The sequence below is a fragment of the Ciconia boyciana genome, chromosome 7, assembly GCF_034638445.1.
Source record: "Ciconia boyciana chromosome 7, ASM3463844v1, whole genome shotgun sequence".
Taxonomy (NCBI): Eukaryota; Metazoa; Chordata; class Aves; order Ciconiiformes; family Ciconiidae; genus Ciconia; species Ciconia boyciana.
In genome coordinates, this window is record NC_132940.1 from 54233790 (window position 1) to 54255713 (window position 21924).

General features: G+C 46.4%; 2 protein-coding genes across 2 annotated transcripts; one reads left to right on the forward strand and one right to left on the reverse strand.

The window, feature by feature from the left end:
• The first annotated feature begins 1484 nt into the window (after positions 1–1484).
• On the forward strand, positions 1485–5571 carry TMEM207 (transmembrane protein 207). Its single transcript, XM_072868744.1, has 5 exons — positions 1485–1577; positions 3395–3432; positions 3852–3896; positions 4343–4485; positions 5423–5571. Exons 1-5 carry the CDS (start codon positions 1485–1487, stop codon positions 5569–5571), a joined length of 468 nt encoding a protein of 155 aa, XP_072724845.1.
• Positions 5572–10601: 5030 nt separating this feature from the next.
• CLDN16 (claudin 16) lies at positions 10602–15975 on the reverse strand. The gene is made up of 5 exons (XM_072867842.1): positions 15769–15975; positions 15344–15508; positions 14039–14230; positions 13555–13701; positions 10602–10967 (listed from the first exon to the last, which is right to left on the reverse strand). Exons 1-4 carry the CDS (start codon positions 15899–15901, stop codon positions 13562–13564), a joined length of 630 nt encoding a protein of 209 aa, XP_072723943.1. The 5' UTR covers positions 15902–15975; the 3' UTR covers positions 10602–10967; positions 13555–13561.
• Positions 15976–21924: the final 5949 nt, after the last annotated feature.

The following is a 21924-nucleotide window of genomic DNA, read 5'->3' on the forward strand; positions in this document are numbered from 1 at the left end:
AATAGACCGAGAACAGATGCTATGCATTATTTTTCAGTACCAGGAGCTCATTTTGGTACCTGCCCCCCAAAATACTGGGGATGATCCATTTGGTAGCTCTAAATTGGAAGTACCCTGGGTGCTGGCGAGAGGGAAGTAATTGTGAGAGGAAGAAATCTGAAATTAGTTCACTGATGGATGATCTCTTTGAAGCCTGAAATCGTAAGAGCCACAAGGTTCCCAGCAAGGCTGTGCACATTTTTATACTGCAGGAGCTTTTTCTTTTGAGAAAACAGCTAAGAAATTGGTTTGGCAATTTACTGTTGAACAAAACTGAAAAGGATTGGTCTGAACCAGGACACCAACATGTTCAGACCGTTTATATTGTGTAGCACATGCACTCAGCAACATGATGAGAGATGCCTTCTCAGAGGGCATCGTTTCAGAGGCTTGCCTTTAATTAGCACTGAGCTGAAAGTAAACATTTAAGAACAGCAGGGTTTGGATTGGGCTTATGCAAAATTTAACAATAAATAACAAACCTGGGTTGAGTATGTGTATCACAGTTGGTTAGACTTCTTGACCTTTTAGTTGAAGCAAAGCCACAGAGGTATATCTCAAGAGCAGCTTAGCTTTGTCAATCATTACTGAAGTAATGGCATCACAACATAATGCTTAACTTCTGGAGGGATGGCTAAACGTATTCACAGCAACACCCTTTGTGTTAAATCTGGAAGAACCATAGTTAATGGTGTGTTTCAGCCACAGGCTGTAAACTTCAGTGACAATCTATTACTGACTGCTGAACAAACTAGGATCGTCTGTTCTGCGGTGATCGGAGCAAACCATCTTCCGCTCCTGTTTAACTATGTCATTGGGATGTATCCATTAGGATCAAATCAGTCCTTATATTGTGCAATGAAATTTTGTATCCATTATGAGAGCCATTGGGGATGTGTGTTTTTTCGTAGCAAACCAACCGGCAGCTGCATAATAGCAGTAGAGGTGCCGGTGGTGGTTGTCTCAGGCTGGGAAGGGTTTCCTTCATCCTTGGTGCACGTTTGAGGTGGTAGGCACAGTGCATAGGAGATGGTTGGAGGTAGCTCTGCTTTTTCTGTAACGCCAGAATTGCAGCTGAAGGCAACATGTAGTGAAAGCATGGCCTCACAGTATGGTCTTCAGTGATTCTTTATTTGTAGCAGATCCTGTTAAATACAGCCGTGGGTTAATATGGAACTAAGCTTCATCAACAGGAATTTGTGAACAGCTATGAAACTACCGAAACAACTGCAAGGTGCTGACCTTAAACTAGTGTTCCTTTAACTTCTAGCAACTGTTTGAGTGTGTCCATGCAAACCCGAATTAATTCCCTGGCTAGCGGTAGTTTCTGAAGCGCAGGAAGCCATTGGGTAATGTGTTCTCTGGCTGAAGGCACAATGTGCAGTGAAATTTTAAAAGCTCCAAATTACAGAGGGTAAAACACTGCTGCAAACAAAGCTCTTCCCATGTTTCTCCTGCTCATGATGCAGAGACCTGGAGCTTTGTGTTTCACTTCATGGATCACAGGAACTGGAGTTCTGTGTTTAACCTTCTTCCAGGTAACCAAACCCTTCACTGGGACCCGGCTGATTTTAGGGGTTTTGTGATGGGAAGATTTCAACTTTTACAGAATTTAGTCATCAGCCCTTTTTATTTTTTTGGGAAGAATTTTTTGAGGACCTGATGGATTTGGGGAGGATTTAATGTTCGCAACAATTCCAATTAATGCAGAGAAAACATGACTGCCTTAATCCTTTATTCTGTCTATGGCTATTGAAATGGAGGAGCATGGGTCTTCAGCAGCACAGGTGGGTGTTTGGCTGCATTGATAGATTACTGCCTCAGAGCAGATGCAGTTTGCTGCAGTTTAACTACACTAAGGTAGCTCTGCCGAGGTAGTTTGAAGGATGATAAAAGAGAGTCCAGAAGTTGTCATTCAGCCATGAAGAATGCTCAGGGTACATGTAATCACAGCAATCGGCTGTCTGGTTTTGACATGTTATTCTAATAATCAGTTGAAGTGCAAAAAAAAAAAAAAAATATTCTGCACCAGGGTGCATGTGTGACATGGCAAATTAGCTCAGTTTTAAAAGGACACGTCTGGAAGAGTTGAAGCTTCTGTCTTTTTCTCTATTCCTCATTTAGGTTTCAACCGCTCATGAAATTTCATAGATAATGTTTTATATGAAAGACTTATTATACCTAAAGACCTCTGGTGAAACTAGGGACTGAAAGGCAGTGTGTGCACAGGATCAGGCACGTTATAGAGATTTGTGGGGTGATTTCTTGCTGTTTACAGTGACAGAAACTTTGCACAACAAAATCCTTACAAAGAAGTCCTGTTAATTAGAGATGTAATATGAGATCTCTCAATTATACATATTTGATACAAATTTCTAATACAGAACAGAGCTTTCCATTTTGACTCAAAGAAAGTCAGAAATCTCTATGTGTTTTGGATATACACAGAAGGAAATCCGAAGTAGAGTAATGATTTACAAATTACATTCTAATAGTTTTCCCCAAGAAATAAATCTGAATTCTTCCATCTTGCTCATTCTTCTTCCCAGTGTTATTGCAATTCTATACCTGATCTGAAGTTTTTTGTAGCAAATTTGGACAAGTGTTATAACACACCTAACACAAGTCAGACAAAAATTGTATTGAATTTGATTCAGTCATAGTGATGAACCACTCTGGTTACTTTTCACCCAGATAATCTGAAACCGAGGCTAAGATCAACAAGGCTTGCAAAAATAAACTTGCTTGAGCGGAGAGTAGAAAATATACCGGAAAAACAAGTTTCAGGTTCACATATTTGCAATACCTGAAACCTGACTCTGGGAATGATGCTCCACTACTATCTGAAAACAGGAAAATGCTGGGTAGAGCACACGTCTGGCCAAAACAGCTCCAATTTACAGCTACATTCACAATTAGCTACTGGAAAATGAGCTACAGACCAAGAATTTGGTCACGGGATATTTTCAGCAGACATTTCTGAATAGCAAAGCCCAGTTCTGTAAACAGGTCTCTGACACCTGCTTGTGTCTCCCGGCTCTCATCCTTCCCTCTTTCACATCAAAAGAAATGCTTTCCCCTTGGCCTAGCTTTCATCTGCAAACTATTGAATTTATCGAGCTCTCTGCAAGGTTATCCGCCGGTTTCGATACTGGCTAGCTCAGACCAGAGACGCACAGAGGAGAGAGCTCAGCCCTGCGGTCCCTAGGGAGAGGTCTGGTTTTCGTCCCTGCAGGAGCCAGCACCTGTACGGCTCTTCCTCTCCAACTTCCCACTCTAAGATCAGTAATTATACTGGTACATTATAAAAAAACAACACATATCTGCCGTCTCTGATTTACACGTGTGTTTTCAGTTAGCAGACTCTGAGTCGGACTGTGAGCTTGGCAAGAGGTGAGTGTGGCTCTCTGTTTTCTCACCTGCGGCTGCTCCCACGCCGGGCTCTTTCGGGGATGCTCTGCTCCTGCCCAGCGCACTGACATGGCAGAGGAACGAGGGCTTCCAGGAAAGGGCCGTTTAGTTTTTCTTCCAAAAGAGGAGAGGGAGGCTGGCAACCCTTTGGGTTTTCAGCAAAAAACAATGGTGGCGGGTGCCAGTGTTTAAAGGCAAACCAGTTGCATGCTGCTTTGTACATCATCTGCATCTGCTCCCATCTACATAGAGAAACTTTTAATAGGGTTCACTTGATGGAGGAAAACTTCTTAATCCTCTGCTTACTGATGATGCTTTTCTTCGTGTTGGTAGATGTGCATTGGAGCCGGTACGGTCCCCTCATGCTGGACTAAAAGTTCCTTTTATTTTTCCCTTGATAGGTGTGTTGGGCAAAGCGATGAAAACTTTAGCAGCTGGTATGTGTGGTAAGTTTCAGATCTGCTTTAGAAGGAAAAACTGGCAAATAATATTCTTTGATGGATATATAGAGAGAAAGGCATTAAGAGAGACTGATAGCTGCAGAGCATTGCTCCTGGGCTGTCCCTGTGTTCTGTCTTTACTGACTAATGGGAATCATTTATCCATATCCTCCTCACTGTACGCTGACAACTGAGCTGGGCAAAACTGATGAATGATTTCAGGGAGAAATGTTTGAATTTCCAGCCAGCACTTGGCGCTGAGCACTCAGCACTGAGACATTGGTTTCCGGGGACTTTGATCATGTCCAGTACGCTGACGGGGAAACCGCAACATTTAACAGCTATTTGCAAAAGATGTTAATGAATATGTTAATTTGAAGACACGCAGCCATCTGTCGGTGCTGCCCGCAGATGGTGATGGTACTGTTCCTCCCCTGTTGCCTCTGCCTCAGGTTCCTGATGTTGTTTTTCCTGGCCTTGCTCCTGTCCTGTGGGATCTGCTGCTGCCTGCAGTGCTGGCTGAGACAGCGGAGCTGCCTCCCCCACCGACGCACCCTGGCTGTCTTTGCACTCAGCAGCTCAGATGCCTTTTGCGGTTAGTCTTCTCCCTACCTGCGGCAAGGTCCTGCTGGCCCTGGTGGGCTTCTCTGTGGCCCATCCATAGCCCAGTAAGAGGCAGCCAGGCTTGAGTGGGAGCCGGGCTGCAGCCAGGTGCTGTATTTCTGGTGAACGGAGGGGTGCCCAGCTTGGGCATCTTGGGGGGATGTTCAGGCCATGGACTGGAGGGCTTAAGCAAGCCACGTCCTCTTTTCCCCAGCTATACCTTCAGCTGTACTCAGTGCTCTCCCTGTGTCCCAAAGGTGCCTAGTTGGGGCTAGATGTGTGGGACCTTCTCCTTGGTGCCAGGGCACTCAGCTACCCGACATACTCAGCCATGGGCACTGCCTGGGATCGGGCAACCCTCTCCAACACGTGGCCTGAATTTCTCACTCAGGCAAGACCACACCAGTCTACTTGAGCCACCCCAGCAGGCAGCTGACTGGCTGATACACCCTGGGGTCCATCAAAAAGTTGCCTTGGTGGGTGCTGTTCATCGTGGTAGCCACCCTCAGCATTCCCCCAGGAGCACCCGCTTTTGAGGACTGGGCTATAATGACTATGTGTAGCACCCAGCACTGACCTGGGGGATTGCCAGCAGCATCAGCAGGCTGGGCCAGGCAACAGTCCCTCCAAGAAGAATAAAGCTAATTCTGTCATTAGGGTAAGCCCTTCCCAGAGGAGGTATTGCCTGCTTTCTGGGTGGTCATGAACAGTGTCTCCACAGGGAGGACCCACCCTAAACCCACCCAAATTCCTCTGTTCTCACGTCTTGCATCTGGAGTTTGTGGCGAGAGGCTTTGTGATGCCATGCTTCAAAAATTACATCCATGGTTTTCTTGTTTCCAAGTGGTTTGACTGCTTCCCCCAGGCTCACCCCCATGCTCGCTCTTCACGCCTGTCTACTGAACTGTTACGGCTTTGCTTTTTTGCAGCAAGTGAAGCTCCTCAGTGCCCGCTCTCTGGATCTCCGAGCCCCTGCATGACTGTGGAGATATCCTCTTCTCCTGCTCCACGGTTCAGCCTTGGGGGAACTGACTTGCCTCCATCCTATGAAGATATTATGAAGGAAAACAAGCTCTAGATGCCACGTGTTGGCTTTCTGCGATTCCACTTGGTTCATCAGAGATCTTCCATTATGCTACAGTAGTGTGAGACCAAATCAGCCGTTTCCACAGGCTGGCCAGGAGACTGAAAAGCAGTACATATTTCATTGGAACCTAAAAGAAGAGACAAAATGCAACAGAATAAATGCCAAAAGCATGTGTTGAATCTGTCACAGGAGCTCAGCTTGACATTTTGATAGGGCTCTGGATTTCGAGAAGCTCCCTCAAATGTCTGTCTGTATTCGGTGTTTCTGGCTCAGCCTTCAGATTTATCTCTCTAATGCTGCTCAAGCTGGTGCAACCCTGTGTGTTTTAGGACCGAGTGTTGATAAATGACCTGATAGTTACTTCTCAAACTTGGGCTGCCTCCCTCACTCGGCACAGTGCCAACAAACACCCTCTGGCAAAGTCATGTTGTTCTAATACATTGTAATGCAATCATGCCACTCTGTGATGAAGGATCATTTGCCACATTTAAAATATTTAGCACAGCATATCAGATTTGTCTAGTGCAAAAGGCAGATTTATGGCCGGGGAGGGAAAGCAAGAGATGGGGATTATGGGGGGATTAGGCAGCGGCAGGAGCTGGCTACAGAACATGAAAAAAAGTGAGTTTGCTCATTTAAGCTGTTCTTAATTTCATGGTGACTGTCCCCAGCTACTCTTGCCCTAGCATTGCAGACCTACCAGCTTTGAATGGCCCAGGACTCACATGGCAGTTCCCCACAGACATGAATTATGGGATTAGGTATTTGGTGCTTAGGTACAGAAATTTATTAGGATAAAGAATGCCATTTTCTTTGAGGTGACCACTGCAGACAGGATGGGAAGAGACCTCAAGAAGACCGCCTTATACCCAAGCAGGATCAGCCATTCCTAGGAGGTATTAGCCTGCCTAGTTCTCAAATTACAGAGGTGAATTTCCCCCTTAGTGGGATTCCAGATGAAAGCAAAGATTTCCTTTGTTTGTCATGGGCAGGTCACTGAAGCCTGGATTCAGTCTGCCTGACCTCTCCACCTCTGCTCTCTCAATGGTGAGGGCTGGGGGCTGCAATCAGACGCCTCTTGATGCAGAAGGTAAATGTCACACCTAGTGCTGTGCATCACGTGCCCAGAGAGCCACGAGCTCACAGTCAAAGTGGGCAGCTGGGTCCATCTTAGGTACCCCAAAAGATTAATGGAAACCCACAGCCTGCCTCGTGGAGCAGCTCCCCACCTGTAGAGTGGGGTTAGTACCAGTTACCCTGCTCAGGAAGGAAACTGGGAAAATAAATCCACTAAAGGTATGAAGTGCTCACATATTCTCATAATGAGGCTATATATGTACCTTCGCTAGATAAAGAATTATAGCATATTTTGAGAGACAAATTCTCTGCCAGCACCACCACAAATTATCTCCATAAAATCTTATTTTAGAAGCAGCTTTAATGTTTGACTCTTGTGTGAAGGAAATAAATGTTACTGTAGCAAAATGAATGTTTGTGCCAGCAGGCTAAAATATTACAGGGTATATTAATAAGGAAAATTAGCAAGTACAGACAGCCAGTGGAGAAGTCGAGCAATTCCTGAGTGTCCTTTCGCTGGCTGAATTTAGTAAGAATTGTAGGTAATCAGCACCTCTCAGGATCAGACCTGTTATATACATAACTGCTTCCACTACTCAACCCCTTCAATTTATGCCCTGAAGCATGAGATTTGATTATGTTTGTCACTTCAGCTTGCATAGCCTGCTAGTGGGCATTAAATCAGTCATCGCTTCTTTCCCACCTACATACTGCTTTTGCTTCAGTGACCCCTTCGTGGAAGTGAACTCCACAGGTTGTCTGCATTATAAGCTGCATAAAACATTACCTTCTCCTGCTTATTAATTGCTTGGCTCTAAATAAATTGCTGCCTTTAATTTCATTGAATGTCACCTTCTAATCAGATGGCTGGAGAGGCTAACAAGCAAGGACTGCTCTGGTTTCAATGCCTCCATCACTCTGCATCCCTATTTCACAAGGTCCAGTAAGCAGCACTCATTACCGAGGCGGTAAATCCTTCCCCAGCCACCCAACAGAGGGCAAGCAAGGCTTTCAGCAACGCACCCAGGAGGCTGCTGCTCTTGGAGAAACATTCGTGGGGAACAGGTTTGTGTTTCCGTGCTGCTAGTGTGCATTCAAGTGCATTCAGCTTCATGTTTGGGGTGCTTTAATTATTCACAAAAGGAATAAAATTATTCCATCAAAATTGCGTCAAGTGGCTTATAGTAGAGAAAGCTACTGGCTGTCACAAAATTAGGCTTCAGCTGGACCCATCTGCAAAAAGAGTTCGTGTAGGGTTGCTTGGGGGGGGGCATAAACCCCCTTGCTGCTGGCTTGGGGTGGGGAAGGAGAGTACCCTGAGAGGGGGTTCAGGGGGTACTGCCCAGGTCCTTGGCTTCCTGATCATTGAAATGGAGAAAAGGATGGGTTCCTTCCTTGTACAAATGTATTTGGGATGGCCTCAGCGACCTACCATTGCCTAGGAAAGCTGCTTCTCCGAGCCTGCCCCCTTACTCCCAAGTGCTCCAGCAGAATAAGCAAGGTTTCTCCAGACCTGTGTTCCCATTCTTACAAAAGCAGAGATTTTGCCTGGTATCTTATATTTTTGTAAGCACTCAGCCCTTAATGAGGGCAGTTAATGCAGTTTGGCTGATGTTTCCAGAGTTATAAGGAAAGATGAGCCATTTCTTTATAATTCATCACCTTATGAATAAGGTCCACTTTGGAAAAGCACTTGTTCTGCTGTGAACCTCTGGCTGCCACTCATCTTCTGACTTATACTTCCTGCTGACTTTGAGAAGAAATGGCAAACTGCTCTAGAAAAACCCAGAAAACACGAGAAGGCAGATGTCTTTGTGGGGGAACTTGTTGTCAGTAAGCCTTGAGAGGGGGAAACGGGAGCAGTACAGAGGAGCTAATTGCTTGGTGACCATCTGGAAGCAAAAGACAAAGGGAACGTGATGAGGCACATGGCTGGACTTTCACCTCCGCACATCAAGAGCTGAATAATAAAGTCATAAACTGGCTCTCAGGCAAAATAGAGCAAAACCAAAGGCAGCTGAGTCATAACAGGGGATGGGTCAGGGCTGCCAGGAGGGTTGCACATGAAAGATGGGAAAATAATAGAATGCTCATTAATCTGGTTTTATTGTCATCTGAAGACTGGATTATGGGCTAAAGACTTCTGCGCAGGGAGGAAGAGGATGGGGCCGGGGACAGATGCTCGCTCTCTTCGGGTCACTAGATGGCACGATTCTGGCTCTCTCCTTTCTCGCTCAAAGGCATCTTACAGCAGGGACCCAAGAGCTACCGGGAGAAAATTGTTCTCTGCTCCCTGTAACAGTGCTTGGACAGAGTATTTTGGTCATTAATCGCATGCTCACAATATTTAACAGATGCAGAAGAGCAAACTGTGGGAGTCCAGCCCCAGCGGAGAGAGAAAACCTCGCTTTCTTGGTGGAATTTTACTTTTCTCTCTTGGAAAGTTTATAAAATTACTATAAGTAGATGTGTCTAAACTGGGGATAAAGTCTACAGCTGTCGAAGAGCCGTTGCTGTAGGTGTGCACTGGGGTCTGGGGTCTGTGGCTACCGGCAAAGGTCTGGGCAGCCTCCAAAATCACACCCCACTTTCCCAAGGGCTGGTCCTGTTTGTGCTGCTGCCTTTTGTGTGTCCTTGCAGAAGAGCAGTGATTTCCCTCACAGGAGTCCGAGCAGGTCACCCCGCAAAGCACCTTTCTGGGTGAAACATGGATGTGGGTTAGAGAAACACAACGCTCAAAGGCAACTGCATTTATTATATCTCACTGTTACAATATATAAGGAAAACAGAATTCTGAAGTAACATTCTTATCTACTGAAAATAATTGTTCAGATCTACTGAATTCACACCAAAATCACATTACAATGTGTGTGAAAATGCAGGAAATCCATATTTTGGGAAATATTCATGCAGCTGCAGTAGGAAATCGTCTAGTTCACAAGGTCACAGTAAAAGTGAGTCCTAATTACAGCTGGAGTTATTAAGAGCCCTTATGAGCAAGGCTGATCGAGGTAGTGAGAGCACGAAATACTGCATGCAGAAAAGGACAGCCATTGCAGATGTCATTGTTTTATTATCTCTCTCACTTGCGTATATCAAAATGGGAAATCAATACCTATCTGTAAGGCACAAAATCAACTTAGCAAAGAGCTTACCTACAAGCCTTTGCTATTTTCCATAATCTGCAAACAGCCGGATCCCTGGCAGACGGCACCGAGCTGTGTGCTGTCAGTGGAGAGGGCAATGGGGAGCCCCAGCTTCAAGGAGACACCACGGGACAGGTACAGCAGGGAGGAAACATGGGAGTCCCAGCTCTAAGCTAAGTCCCTGACTCTGCCTATACCCTGGGAAACAAAGCAACAAAACTGCGATGCCCAAACATACAAAAATACTCCTTGGAAATTAGTGAAAATCTGGAGAAGCCTAAAAGGCTGTTGGCACTGAAGGATTAAACGTTGAGCCTCGGCTGGAAATTCCAACTGAGCAAAGAGCCTTGGTAAACCATCAATGGCCATCAGGAAGGCAAAGTCAGTCTATTGTCATTCCTAGCAAGCTGCTGCTGAATGGGATGTAGGTAGGTATTAAGGAAATAACTTAATATCTGAGCTCACCTGCAACGGCTTTAGCCTTAGGGACTGGTGGTGATTTTGAAAGAAAAAAATAAGTCCTGTGTACTTTCTGGGAGGTTTCTTGCTAATGAATAAACAACCAAACTAAAATAGATCTGCATTGTGGCATGGTAATGAGCTAATGAGGAGTGAATACTGCAGTCATGAAATCAGAGTCAGAATTAAATCAAACAGTGAATTAACAATTAAATATTAACAACTGATCAAAACATCAGATAGACTGTCAGCAGGATTTGAATAATGAAGAAATGCAGCATTGGACTGGTTGTTACAAAACATTAACCTGGCAAACCTAGGGCTTGCTGTGACCTTTTCCTAGTCCTCTTGTGCAGGAGATAGATCCTCAAAGGCTATCGTAGAGTGCAGCTAGAACAGGAGCATGGTTAAAGAATTAACCTTATTCTACACAGATACTGAAGAAGAGAAAGGCTCACAAATGTTTATGCAACATTCTTTGTGTATATGTATATTTAAGGATGATGCACCCTGAGTTAAGGTAGTATTTGGGGTATGCATGTGCCTTATTTGTGTACCCCCAGGAGGAGCACAGGGCTGGAGGGACTAATAAGACCAGTCCGCTATATTCACTGCTGACCAGGGCATACACGTTTAATCCCAAAGTGTCCACTGAGCCGCTGCTTGGTGTCACCCACGTGTTGCAAGTCGCAAAACGTCTCCCACCTTAAAACAAACCGAAGACCATTAGGACAAAGGCCCAGAAGTCTCCTCAACTACAGCTTACAGGAGAAAAAGAACAGGGGAAATCAATGGTCTGAGATCTGCAATTACACCCACGTTAGCAGGTGATCCCAGACTGTTTCTCCTCTGCTAAACAAGAATTAAATCTTCCCAGCAAGAGATAGTCTTCATGCTTCAGAAACAGCTGTAGAAAAAAGCAACAAGAGGCTGGCGGGTGCCCCTGAGTGTTAGTGGTAAGGGCTAACGCACTGGCTGCATAGTCTGGGAAGGATTTAATTCAGGATTTTGGTCCAAGTGATGGTGTCTTTGCTCAGTACCTCCTCCCGAGGAGCATCTCTGTGCTGGGTGAGCCAGGCTGGGGCAGCCTGGGGCGTTGGGGCACCTCTCCTCCCTTGGGGAGGCTGAGGCCGCGTTGGCCTCCCTGGGGAGGAGCAGGGACGCAGGCATCGGAGCAGTTTTGTCCTCCCTCTCCTTCCTGGTGTGTCCCTGCAGGAGCAGGGGAGCAGAGGCACAGCCCAGGAACCAGACCCACAAACATCCCCGGAGCTTCCCTCCGCTGGCACGGTGTACCAGCTCCAGCTCTTCCACCCCAAAAGCCCTACAGCAAACACATGTTTCTGACATGACTGTGAAACAGTTAAAAAAAAAAAAAAAAGCTCTGGATGTGGCCTTGCCTCTCCAGTTTCCTGCAATAACAGGCAAAAATTCCTATCACCTCCAGATCTCTTTGTGCATTCTTGGTATAATCCGTGAATTCATCACATTGCTCATAAGTCTTGTACTCCTCATCTCTCAGGACTTGTAAAAAAGCCTCCGTCACTTCTCCTACTGTGTTTACATCTGTTCAATATAGCTCATCTGTTGGCAATAAGTTGCTTTCAGTTTGGCTAACATAAATGTCTGCCAACCAAAGCAGCATGAACTCTGCAGGCATAAAGCCTCCCTCGCCTGGACAGCAGTGCTGCCGCGAGGGCTCTTGCTGAGATGTTTGCATTATGGTCTGAGCGTTGTGGAGGTGCTTGAGCCCATAGCAAAGCCATATGGACCTGCTGTTGTCCCGTCTGTCCCGGCCTGAGTGTTATTTGGTTAGAAGCCATGTCAGGATTGGGTTATGTTTTACTGTTGCTGGTCAGTTCTGTGCTGCAGCACAAGATGCTGCTTCCACCATAATCTATGAGAGGACTCAGCCCCTCATGTTCCACCGTAGGGGCTATCAGAGGTGCTCTCTGGGACATGACCCACTCCATCCACAGCCATCCCATCTCCCTCTGGCCCTCATAACATAAGGCTTCACTTCATATTGCCTGTGGGGAGGAAGGGAGTTTCTCCATCCAGTTTCCCCACCAAGGAGTCAGTGGAGGAAGCCTACCTGTGGTGGAGCCTCAGTGCCCACGGCTCTGCACACCCTCCTGAGACTCTGCTGTTGTTTCTCCACTCCCCCTGAACAGGTATATCTCTGTGCTGAGAGGCTTTTCTCAACCCCTGGTGCCCATGCCCATATGATGTGGTGCCCATGGTAGGAAGGACTGGATTTGGGCAGTTCCTACCAAGCCTAAGAAAACTGTCTCAGCTTCTCTTTCCTTCAAAGGCATGGAAGGGCTGTCAGTACTTGTGCATCCACCCTTAGCGAATGTGTTAAACCATGCTGAGTTTTTTCACCCACCCTAGTGAAGGTATGGCTGATGCTCTAGCCTCATCCAGCCTATGGCAGCCTGGACTGCAGCAGGGGGCAGCAGTCCTGAACTGGATTTAAACATCTTTTGATAGAAAGGGACAATCGATTTTACTATTGTTTATCCTAGTTTCTAGCTGGTATAGATATACTGTCATGCACAAGGCCAGATCTCGGATCTTCACTCACTTTGTCTTTGTCCAGGCAAAATTTTTCCTAAGCAGAAAGAAGCTGGCAATTTCCAGATTTCAGTGAGTCTAGAGCATCTGTAATGTATATTTTAACACTTAGTGAGAAGGACTGTATTTTGCAGGCAAGAGTGCACCTGAATTTGCAGTGTTTCCTCAGTGCAGAGGTTCATGGGCCAAAGAGAGGGCCAGGCATTTAACACAGCTCTATCTTCTGCTGAACTCTCCAGCTGCCTTTCAGAGTAGACCCCCATGCTGAGTGCACAGGGTCCAGATGTTGGCCAGTCCCTCTCTTTGCCTGTATTTTCTGCTTTGTACATTCTGTCAACACATTGCCAGACACGGAACAGATCCATCTTACAGTTTGGGGATCTTCATGGGGAACACTGGGGTCTGATCCAGGAGCGGCTGATTTATCTCACTCGTACCGATAGTGTTGAGCCAAATGCTGAAAGAGTTTGTGTTGGTTATTTCAGTCCATGCTTACGCAAGTGGCCTCAGCACTCAAGACAACAGGATTCCCTAAAGCAAGATCTTATCAGAGATTACTTTCTTGAAGGAATGGTTTTTTGAAGCTCTCATACTGCAAACATTGTAGCATACAGTACATCCTTGAAATTTAATTTTGCATCTGTTTTACAAGCACAGGAGCTTGAGTGTCTGTGCAATCCACTACAAATAAAGGTAGAGCTCTTTCTGGAGCACTTACCTCCTCCTCACACTCTTGTGTCCACTGCATACATTTTGGCAGTAGCTGTTTGCGAGGATGGCAAATGCATATTTGTTACAATTGTCCCAGCTGAGGAATAGCCTTTCCTCAAGGAGAAAGCAGAGTGGAGTCTTCCAGAGCTGGTCTCTGTGAGGCACAGGGAGAGAAATAGCATCTGCTAAGGAGTGCTTGGTGACTTCCAGCTGCAAAGCCTCGAAAAGCAGAGAAAGCAGCACTCCAAGATATCACATAATAACACATTTTATGTCATACTTGCACCTCAGCTCCCACCTAAAGACCTTGATGTGCTTTCTAGAGCTGCTGAAACAACACTATTCCCATTTTACAGCTGAAGATAATCCTTCTGGGGCAACCATCCTGAAGGATGTCCCTGAAGGACTTTCCCCACCCTGTGTGCCTGTAGCACGCCCCGAGCGATGGCTCTATCTCTGAACTGTGTTTCAGCCCTGCCACAGTTCCTCACCTCTGAAAAGATACATGCAGCAGGTGAGCAGGGCCCCGGATAAGAAACAGCCGAGTGACCCCGCCATGCCGAGCCAGCACGACCAGCCAAACTTGTACTGGATGCCCAGAAACACGTTGTGGAAGACCAGAGAGGAACGCTCCATGTAGACATCAACGGCATACCACACCGAGCCGGTAATGCCTGGGAGACCTGCAGGACAAGGAGGGAGGTACCACACAGAGCTCCCAGATGGACCACGAGGAGATCACAAACATAAAATCTGGAGCTATAGCCTGCTGTCTGCTGGGTCAGACTTTAGGATGGGAAGACCTTCCTCGGACAGCAGGTTTTGGCCCCTGTTCAGTCTCAGCCCGGTCACTTTGGCGGATTCACCCTGGCTCCTACTGATATCAGCTGGAGTGCTGCCAGGCAGAGGCTGTACCTCGCGGCTTGGCACTCACACACACCATCAGCGCCGGTTGGCAGCACTCAGGTTGCTGCGGTAAAAGGCAGAAAGCTCCTCCCTTCTCAGCTTGTTTATCAACTTGTTCTAAGTTGCTTCAAGAATTTAATTTTCTAATCTGTTTTGACTTTCAGAACTTTGACAGTGTTTGTCAGACAAACTTCGGGAGGTGAATGGAGAACGTTTAAAAGAACCTTTCAAAGTATTTCACATGTGCTCCCAGTGTCTGGGGTGAGTTATGTGTTAAATCTGCTTACGCTGAAGCAGAGGTAGATACTTGATATTGGCATAAAGTCAAATGAAATTACTTGGTACCTAGTTGGCTGTCTATTTATTTTTGCATTTAAAATTCTCCCACTGGCTGTAACAGCAAAGCACCTCAGTCAGTTAGGTATTTATCACCTAGGAGGGACAGATGTGTTATTAGCCTTTTAGTAGAGATTGGCTAAGGAGATTTCGGGCTAAGTGACTTGCCCAAGGTCACACAATCTGTGGCAGAGCCAGGAACCTAACCAGGATGTGGGGACTTTCTAGTCCTTCAGCAGTTAGGTCTCTTTGCCTTACCAACAACACTGACTTCTTCACAGTAAAACAGCAGTAAATGGAAGTCAGTCAACTCAGAGCCAAGTCACCTGGTCAATACATGAAATGAAAGCAGATAAACTCAACTATGTGCTGTTAGGGGCAGGCAGTGAGCAGAGGAAGTTATATTGCACAAATAAAGCAAATAAACATCCTTCCCTCATGTCTACCCTCTAGCAAATCACCAACTCTTCTTCTCCCCAAAATAAGAGAAGGCTTTAAAGCTGCCCCCTTTGCTAAAGGGTGTTCTGCAGGGTGGAGGCACAGCAGATGAATACCTGCAATGAGCAATGTAACTCCAGACACCAGGCAGATGCGCAGCTTGATGAGCGGCTCATCGGGAAGGAATTTCACACAGTCCAGTCCCAGGACAAGGAAGAGAAATCCAAATCCTGCCAGGATATCTGCTGTGATCATCATAGCTCGGGTCAGCACCAGCTTCACTGCAGGACAAAAGCAGATCATTCTAGTGCACAAGGAATGGAAATGCAGGTGGGTAATGGGATCAGATCCCACAGCAACATTTTTTCCTGGGGTGAAGCTTTCTCCAGCTTCCCCTGGGAGTAATACCTCACTGAGAAAAGAAACATGGCTCTAATATGTGTGTGCACCAAATTATCTGCAACTGAGTAGAACAGATGCTCTTTTTGTCTACACTCAGGTGTTCCCACCACTTGTAGAAACATCTTTGACTTTTACATACCGGGGTGCTCGGCAAAGATGGAATCATACTCATCGCAAGTTTGGATCCCGTCAAAAACATTTGTGACACATTCCCACCACAGGCCACGGCATTTTGTGCTCACCTGTGGGTTGAGAAAAGAAAAAAAGACCATAAGTTAATACATTCACCAACACAGCAGATGGTCAGCGAGGCCCTTCGACAGAAATCCTGGTCCAGCTATGTCAATGGCAAACCTGAGTTGTTTAGCTTGAAGAAGAAAAACAGCGGCGGGATGAAGAAAAAGACAATGTTTTCTGTGTCCCTGCTAATGGTTTTAAATTAAAGCAAAAGAAATTCCGACTAGACATTAGGAGAAAAACCTTCCTATGGTAAGGATAAAAATTCTGAAGGAAATTTCTGGGAGGAGCTGGGGGGTGGCTGACAGGAGAGATCTAAGAGCAGGTTTGATCACTCCTTGCCAAATGCTCCATAGCTGGGCAGGGCTATGGACCAGATGACCTGAGACTTTGCTGTCCATGCTCCCCTTACACCATCCTCCTGCCAACAAGGCAGAGGAGGAAGGAGCGGCTCAGAGGGGAGTGCGACTGGCGCGGCAGACGTTGCACCAGCAGCCGGGCGCCCGCAATGGGAGGTGGCTGCGGCGGGGTAAAGGAGTGCTTTGCTGCAGAGCAAAGGTGTGGATGTGAACCCCTCTCCAGACGCATGTGGAGGGCTGCCCCCAAATGACTCAGCTGTAAACACTGGCTGGAAAATGAGAGGCAGCCAGTGCTGATCCTGGCCCTGGGGCTCCTGGTGTGCTGCCGGCTATGGGACCACGCGTGCCCGAGCCACACTCATTGCTGAGACATCCAGACTCAGCAGACGTTGCAGTAGCATCATGGCTAATTGTCTCTGCTGTCCTGAAGCCGTAGATACCATTCCCAGCCCAGCCTTCCATAAATCACTTTAATATGGGAGGTATTTTCATTACCAATGCAAATATGGCAACACGCAGCTCTAAAACATTCCTGGAATTGCTCATACAAGGAGCAGAGTTAATGTCGGTGCAGCTTTGGACTCCAGCCTGCCCCGCTGCTGCCAGCGACACCAGCTGCAGTTAATGGAAGGAGAAACTCTCCCAAGGAATGGGTTTCACGCAGGGGAAGGGGACCAGGCTTGTTTGGATGATGCAACAAGTTCATTTTTCTTGCACTGTGTAAATCACAAGGCAGATAATAACATATCTCAGCCACTTAGTAAAGTCTCATTCAGGATGTATTAAAGCCTGTAGCCAACCGCAATATTTTCTCCAGAATACAATGTTTGAGCCAAACTGTACACATTCTCTGTGATAGTGCACTGTGGATTAAAGGTGAGTAAAAATGACTCGCTACTTCAGACCGGCAAAAAAGATACTATTTACGTTTGAATGAAAACTATCTACACGTTTTGTTTTGTGAAGATTAAAACTACTTACAATTTCTCAGAATTTCGGGGCAGGTTTAATGAAAAATACCACAAAAAATAAGAAGCAATGCTGGAAAAACCTGGTTTCATTGATTCTGTGTTTTTCAAGAGAACAGTGTCATGTAAAACAATTTGCCATGTTTATATCAGACATAAGTTTTTACCATAGCCCTCTTAACCCAGCTACAACTCGTCTTTTGTCTTAACTCACCACCAAGTTCAGGCTGTGCTTGAAATTAGCATATTTTTATTAAATGACATTTTGTTCTACATGTGTTTGTACCATTTCATGTTCCTCATAAACCACAGTAGGCTCATTCATACTATGTATTCAGCTAATGCTCTCAGCTACTTCCTCACTTGCTTGCATTAGTATTGTTTTTTAAATCTTACAAGCAGCATCTTCGTCTAAATTATTTACAAAGAGACTAACAGGATTCTAGGTTTCATTAGCCTCCAAGCAAAACAGAGGTCTTAAGGTACAACATTTGTGATCATGGTCTAGCTTGTGAAACAACCCCCTTCCTAGACTAGAAAAAACTTGATAAATGTTTTGTGTGTCTCGGGATGTTTCAGTTGTCACCTACTGCTGCTGGCGCTGAACATGGGCAAAACCAGGGATTGGCAGATCTCTATGCAGCACGTGCACAGCCAGGGATAAATGTCTCATTGCCTGTGCAGGAGTGATGGGAACAGACATCAGAGGGAGGACCTGTGGCTGGCCTGAGCTGCTGCTGAGCTATTCTGGTTTCTGCTATCTGCCTCTTAACCTCCTTGCTCACCCCTTGCTCCCCTCTGCTTTGTGCACCGTTTGTCCTTTGGGTTGTCAATCTGCTCCCAAACCACCCTTAGGCGTCTGCTGTTGTGCAGACAGCACAGACCCTCAGGCACATGGCAACTTGGCAACTTGCTGCTGTAAACGGGAGGGAGAGGGGCCAGGTCTGGCTGGGGCATCATGTGGACATGGAGGGGGCATGGATTTCTCCATCCCATGGCCAGAGCCATGCACCATGTTGGTAGCACTGAATTCCCCATTACCTCTTTCCCCCCATAGCAAATCTGCTCCAGCTTCTCTGGGCCCAGCCAAGGACTCCCCCAGGAGCTGAGCATCACAGCCAAACTCCTCATCTCCCACTTTGATTACGAAATACATTGCCACAACCTGCTTTCCCTAACACAACTATGCATGTAAAACATAAATTGCATAATGACTGTAATAGATATAATTATATCCTATGCATAATGTATAATTAATATTAAAATAATTCTAATACAAAAAAATGACAGAACAAGCACAGACTTCCCCTTCTGGGGAAAGCGCAGAAGATAAACATGAGAGCGATGTTAGTCAGAGTGTTTTACTGCACTGCAAAAAGGTGCCAGCATACAATGATTACAAGCCCAGCACGAGAGTAAAACAGGCAGCGTTTAACAGTAGTGGTAATATTCTTAATCTGCTTGCAATAGGGAGGGACTGTGTACACAATACAGTGCTTGCTGGGAAGCAGACTATGGCTTTTCCAAGCACAAACTACTGCAAAACTTGACCCAGGCTTGTCTTGATGCTCACTCGGAGTGCACCAGTTTAAACCACTTTCTGTGTTGCCGTAATCTGCTTGTTTCGGAAGGGGAGGCGAGGGGCTGTGGGAGCTGAGCGCTGGCCGGGGCCCCCCCAGCCCCTCCGGAGGGGGCTGCTCCCGCCTCTCCCTGGCCGCTTTGTCCTGGGCTGCTCCTCTCCAGTGGGACCACAGCGAGGGCTTCCTCCTCCCCAGCTGCTGGGGCAGGGTCAAAGCCGGGCGACTTTCTATGCTGGATGGTGCAGTTCCTCTCTCCTAAAGTCAAAAGTTGCCTGAATTACCCTTTTTCCAGCTGAAAACAGGAGTCATTGTGGACTCCACGCCTTTCTGGCCATGGACAGTTTACCTGCATTCCCGTATTTAGAGAGGCAGTGAGTCATTAGGGCCATTAAGGAGATCAGTCGGTCAGGTATTAAGGCTGGGGGCATTTTTCTCTATTATTTAGTATTCACACTCAGAGCAGGAATGTGAGAGTAGTGGCTGCTAATAAGCAAACTGGGTGTTAATGGAGCACTTTGTGACAGCCCAGCGCAGGTGCCTTTGTGCCAAGAAGAGAAGGTTACACAGCCTCAGGGTAACACACTGGTTCTTTCCCGGACTCGCTTTACTCAGGAGCTGGGTTTCCTCTCTTCTGATTTTCCTGGAAATTATGGCACAATCTGGGATCCATTTGGCTTTTCTGAGTATACTGATATCTTCAGCTGACTCCAGGCGATTCACAGCTTCCTGAAATGAATCTAAAATATCTCCTAAATTCAGATGATAAGTGAAGAGTGATATTCCAGCCAGCATCAGTGGGTGCACACTGTTTTCCCTGCAAAGAGGCTCACTGAGCAGACACAGTGACCATCAGCAACCTCACAGCACTGGATCTATGACCACCTCAGCATTTACAACCACTTTCCAGGGTGGGACTGGCAGTCAGATTGTCGGGATAGAGAAAATAGAGATGTGGCATAGAGAAAATAGGTATTTTTCTTGTAATCACTTTTAGCCTTCTTTCTTCAGATAGTTCATCACTTGATGGGATGCAGCTAAATGTTGCATTGCAATCATTGAGTGCAGAGGAGCTCTTCTGGTTTCCTATGTGGGATAGCAGGTAGAAAGTTTCCTCTTGATATATTCAGCCCAATTTTCTGTCTTGGAAGGTGTTTCACCTTCACTGCATAAAGTATCCAGTTTACCAGAGAGCAGATTCCCACACTGTGGACCTGCAGCCTTTAAATATACAGAACGTGCTGGCTGGCTGCTCTGGGAAGAAAAATACAAACTTGCAGTATCGAGGGCTGGAGAAATGGCAACAATTTGGGGTCTGGAGTCTCTGGGGTGGAGCTTGCACGTATGCGGCATTCTGCTCCCTTGTTGTTTGCAGCTTACTTTTACCAATATGTTTCTCTAACACGAGAGTGCTAATGTCTGCACAAGTTCAAGATATTTTTCAGTGCTGGTTCTAACAGCAGTCCCCATAAATTTCTGCTAGCCCTATAACTCGATGGCTGTTAAGAAAAAGACTTGAAAAGCACAGGTGTACACACTTTCCAGGTGTACGCACAGGTGTACACCTGAAAAGCACAGGTGTACACAGTTTCTACCAAGTACACACTTGGTAGAAAAGTACACACTTTTCTACCAAGAAGTCTGACCTACAGAATTAGAAACTTCTCCAAAATATCCATGCAGGCTGGAGATGCAGGATAACCGTACTCAAGTTCATGCACATTTAAACCTAGAGCCTGTAGACCTTTCTTGAACTTACTAAGTGAGAGCAGAGTCTGGATAATAAAGTCTGGCAGAGAGAATTACACAAAATACCACTTTTCCCCTGCTCTTGCCAGAGTCATTAATTTCATTTTCATTCACTTTCATCCAGCAGAACAGGGAAAAAGTACATGAGAGTGGAGCAATGATGCCGGGAACCAAACTCTCTCTAGGACACATTTGTTTTGGTGATCAGGCTCTCCTCACCCCGATCTTACCTCCAGGGAATCATCAGCGTTCACCATCCAGCAGTCTGTCCAAGTAGATGCTATCAAAAACCCAGTAGAGAAAAAAGCAAAAAAACAGCCCACATACTGGAGGAAAAACCGCATGCCAGCAGGTGCTCAGCACATCCAGGGGGGTGAAAACAGTGCCCAGCCCTTGGTCTTAAAGCTGGGGTAGAGGCAGAGCCTCAGTGTCCCAGGTCACTGCCACCCTCTTCCAGTGGCCATGAACAGTAAGAACTTCTCACTTCTGCGGATGCCATCTGTTAGTGATGGCCTCAGGAGCAATGCTCACCTGCAGCGGGGACGGAAGGAGGGTGAGAGTGCCCACGGGAGCTGCTGCAGCCAATCCGCCCTGCACAGTTAAAGCTCTTGTCATGCCTGGCTGAAGAGAAATGGGATTGTACAGACGTGGCATGCAGGTAACTGGAGAGCTGGACTTGCAAGGAAAACAGATATCATTGCAGCTTTTGGAAAAGTAGGAATTAAAAAAAAGAATCAAAACTTGTTCTTCAGGGCAGAAGTTTTGAGCACTGCTAAGGGACACACAGAAGAGCTCTTGTGCACACACGTTTATTCCTGTACATTGGTTCATGCCTTAGCAGTGAGCAACTATAAAGTGTCTTGGTGTAGATCCCAGGCCCTTTGGTTTACCCTGTTGGTCTCTGATGCAGTGATGATCTAGTTCAATGCAGGAACGTCACTAGAAAGGGAAGGGAAGGGAAAAGGTAGCAGTCATGGGCCTTCAGAGCCAGCACCAGCAACCACCCCGGCTCAGATATGGAGCTCTGTATTCTGCATTTAAGCCAAACCTAGATACTCTAATTCCCTGGACTTCAATTTGTTCATGGCCTGAGTCCGGCTCCTATGTGGGAATCTTGAACTTTTCAAGCCAGTGCCAGTTTGGGGGATTTTGTTTGGCTGGATTTTGCCTGCTCGCTTACTGCCATTGCAACCTTCCTGTTTTCCTGCAGGACTCCCTGGGTGAGCAGAGGTCACACAGGCTGCCAGGGACAGAAGGACGGAACCTCTGTGAGGAGGCTTCTCACTCAATGCCTCCTCTCACACAGTGCTGAGAAACCCAGCAGGGCTCCAGGGCACCTTCCAGGAAAACCAAGGGGGAACGGGACTAGAAATTCCTTCCATCCCAAAGGTACAAACGCACAGAA

Bases quoted from the DNA above. Each gene is read 5' to 3' on its own strand.
- CLDN16 (XM_072867842.1), bottom strand. From the start codon at position 15,901: ATGGTCTTTTTTTCTTTTCTCAACCCACAGGTGAGCACAAAATGCCGT. The intron at 15,509-15,768 runs GTATGTAAAAGT...TTTGTCCTGCAG, and splicing joins CATCTTTGCCGAGCACCCCG to TGAAGCTGGTGCTGACCCGA. The intron at 13,702-14,038 runs GTGAGGAACTGT...TGTGCCTCACAG, and splicing joins CTGCATGTATCTTTTCAGAG to AGACCAGCTCTGGAAGACTC.
- TMEM207 (XM_072868744.1), top strand. From the start codon at position 1,485: ATGTTTCTCCTGCTCATGATGCAGAGACCTGGAGCTTTGTGTTTCACT. The intron at 1,578-3,394 runs GTAACCAAACCC...GTGTGTTTTCAG, and splicing joins TGTGTTTAACCTTCTTCCAG to TTAGCAGACTCTGAGTCGGA. The intron at 3,433-3,851 runs GTGAGTGTGGCT...TTCCCTTGATAG, and splicing joins GACTGTGAGCTTGGCAAGAG to GTGTGTTGGGCAAAGCGATG.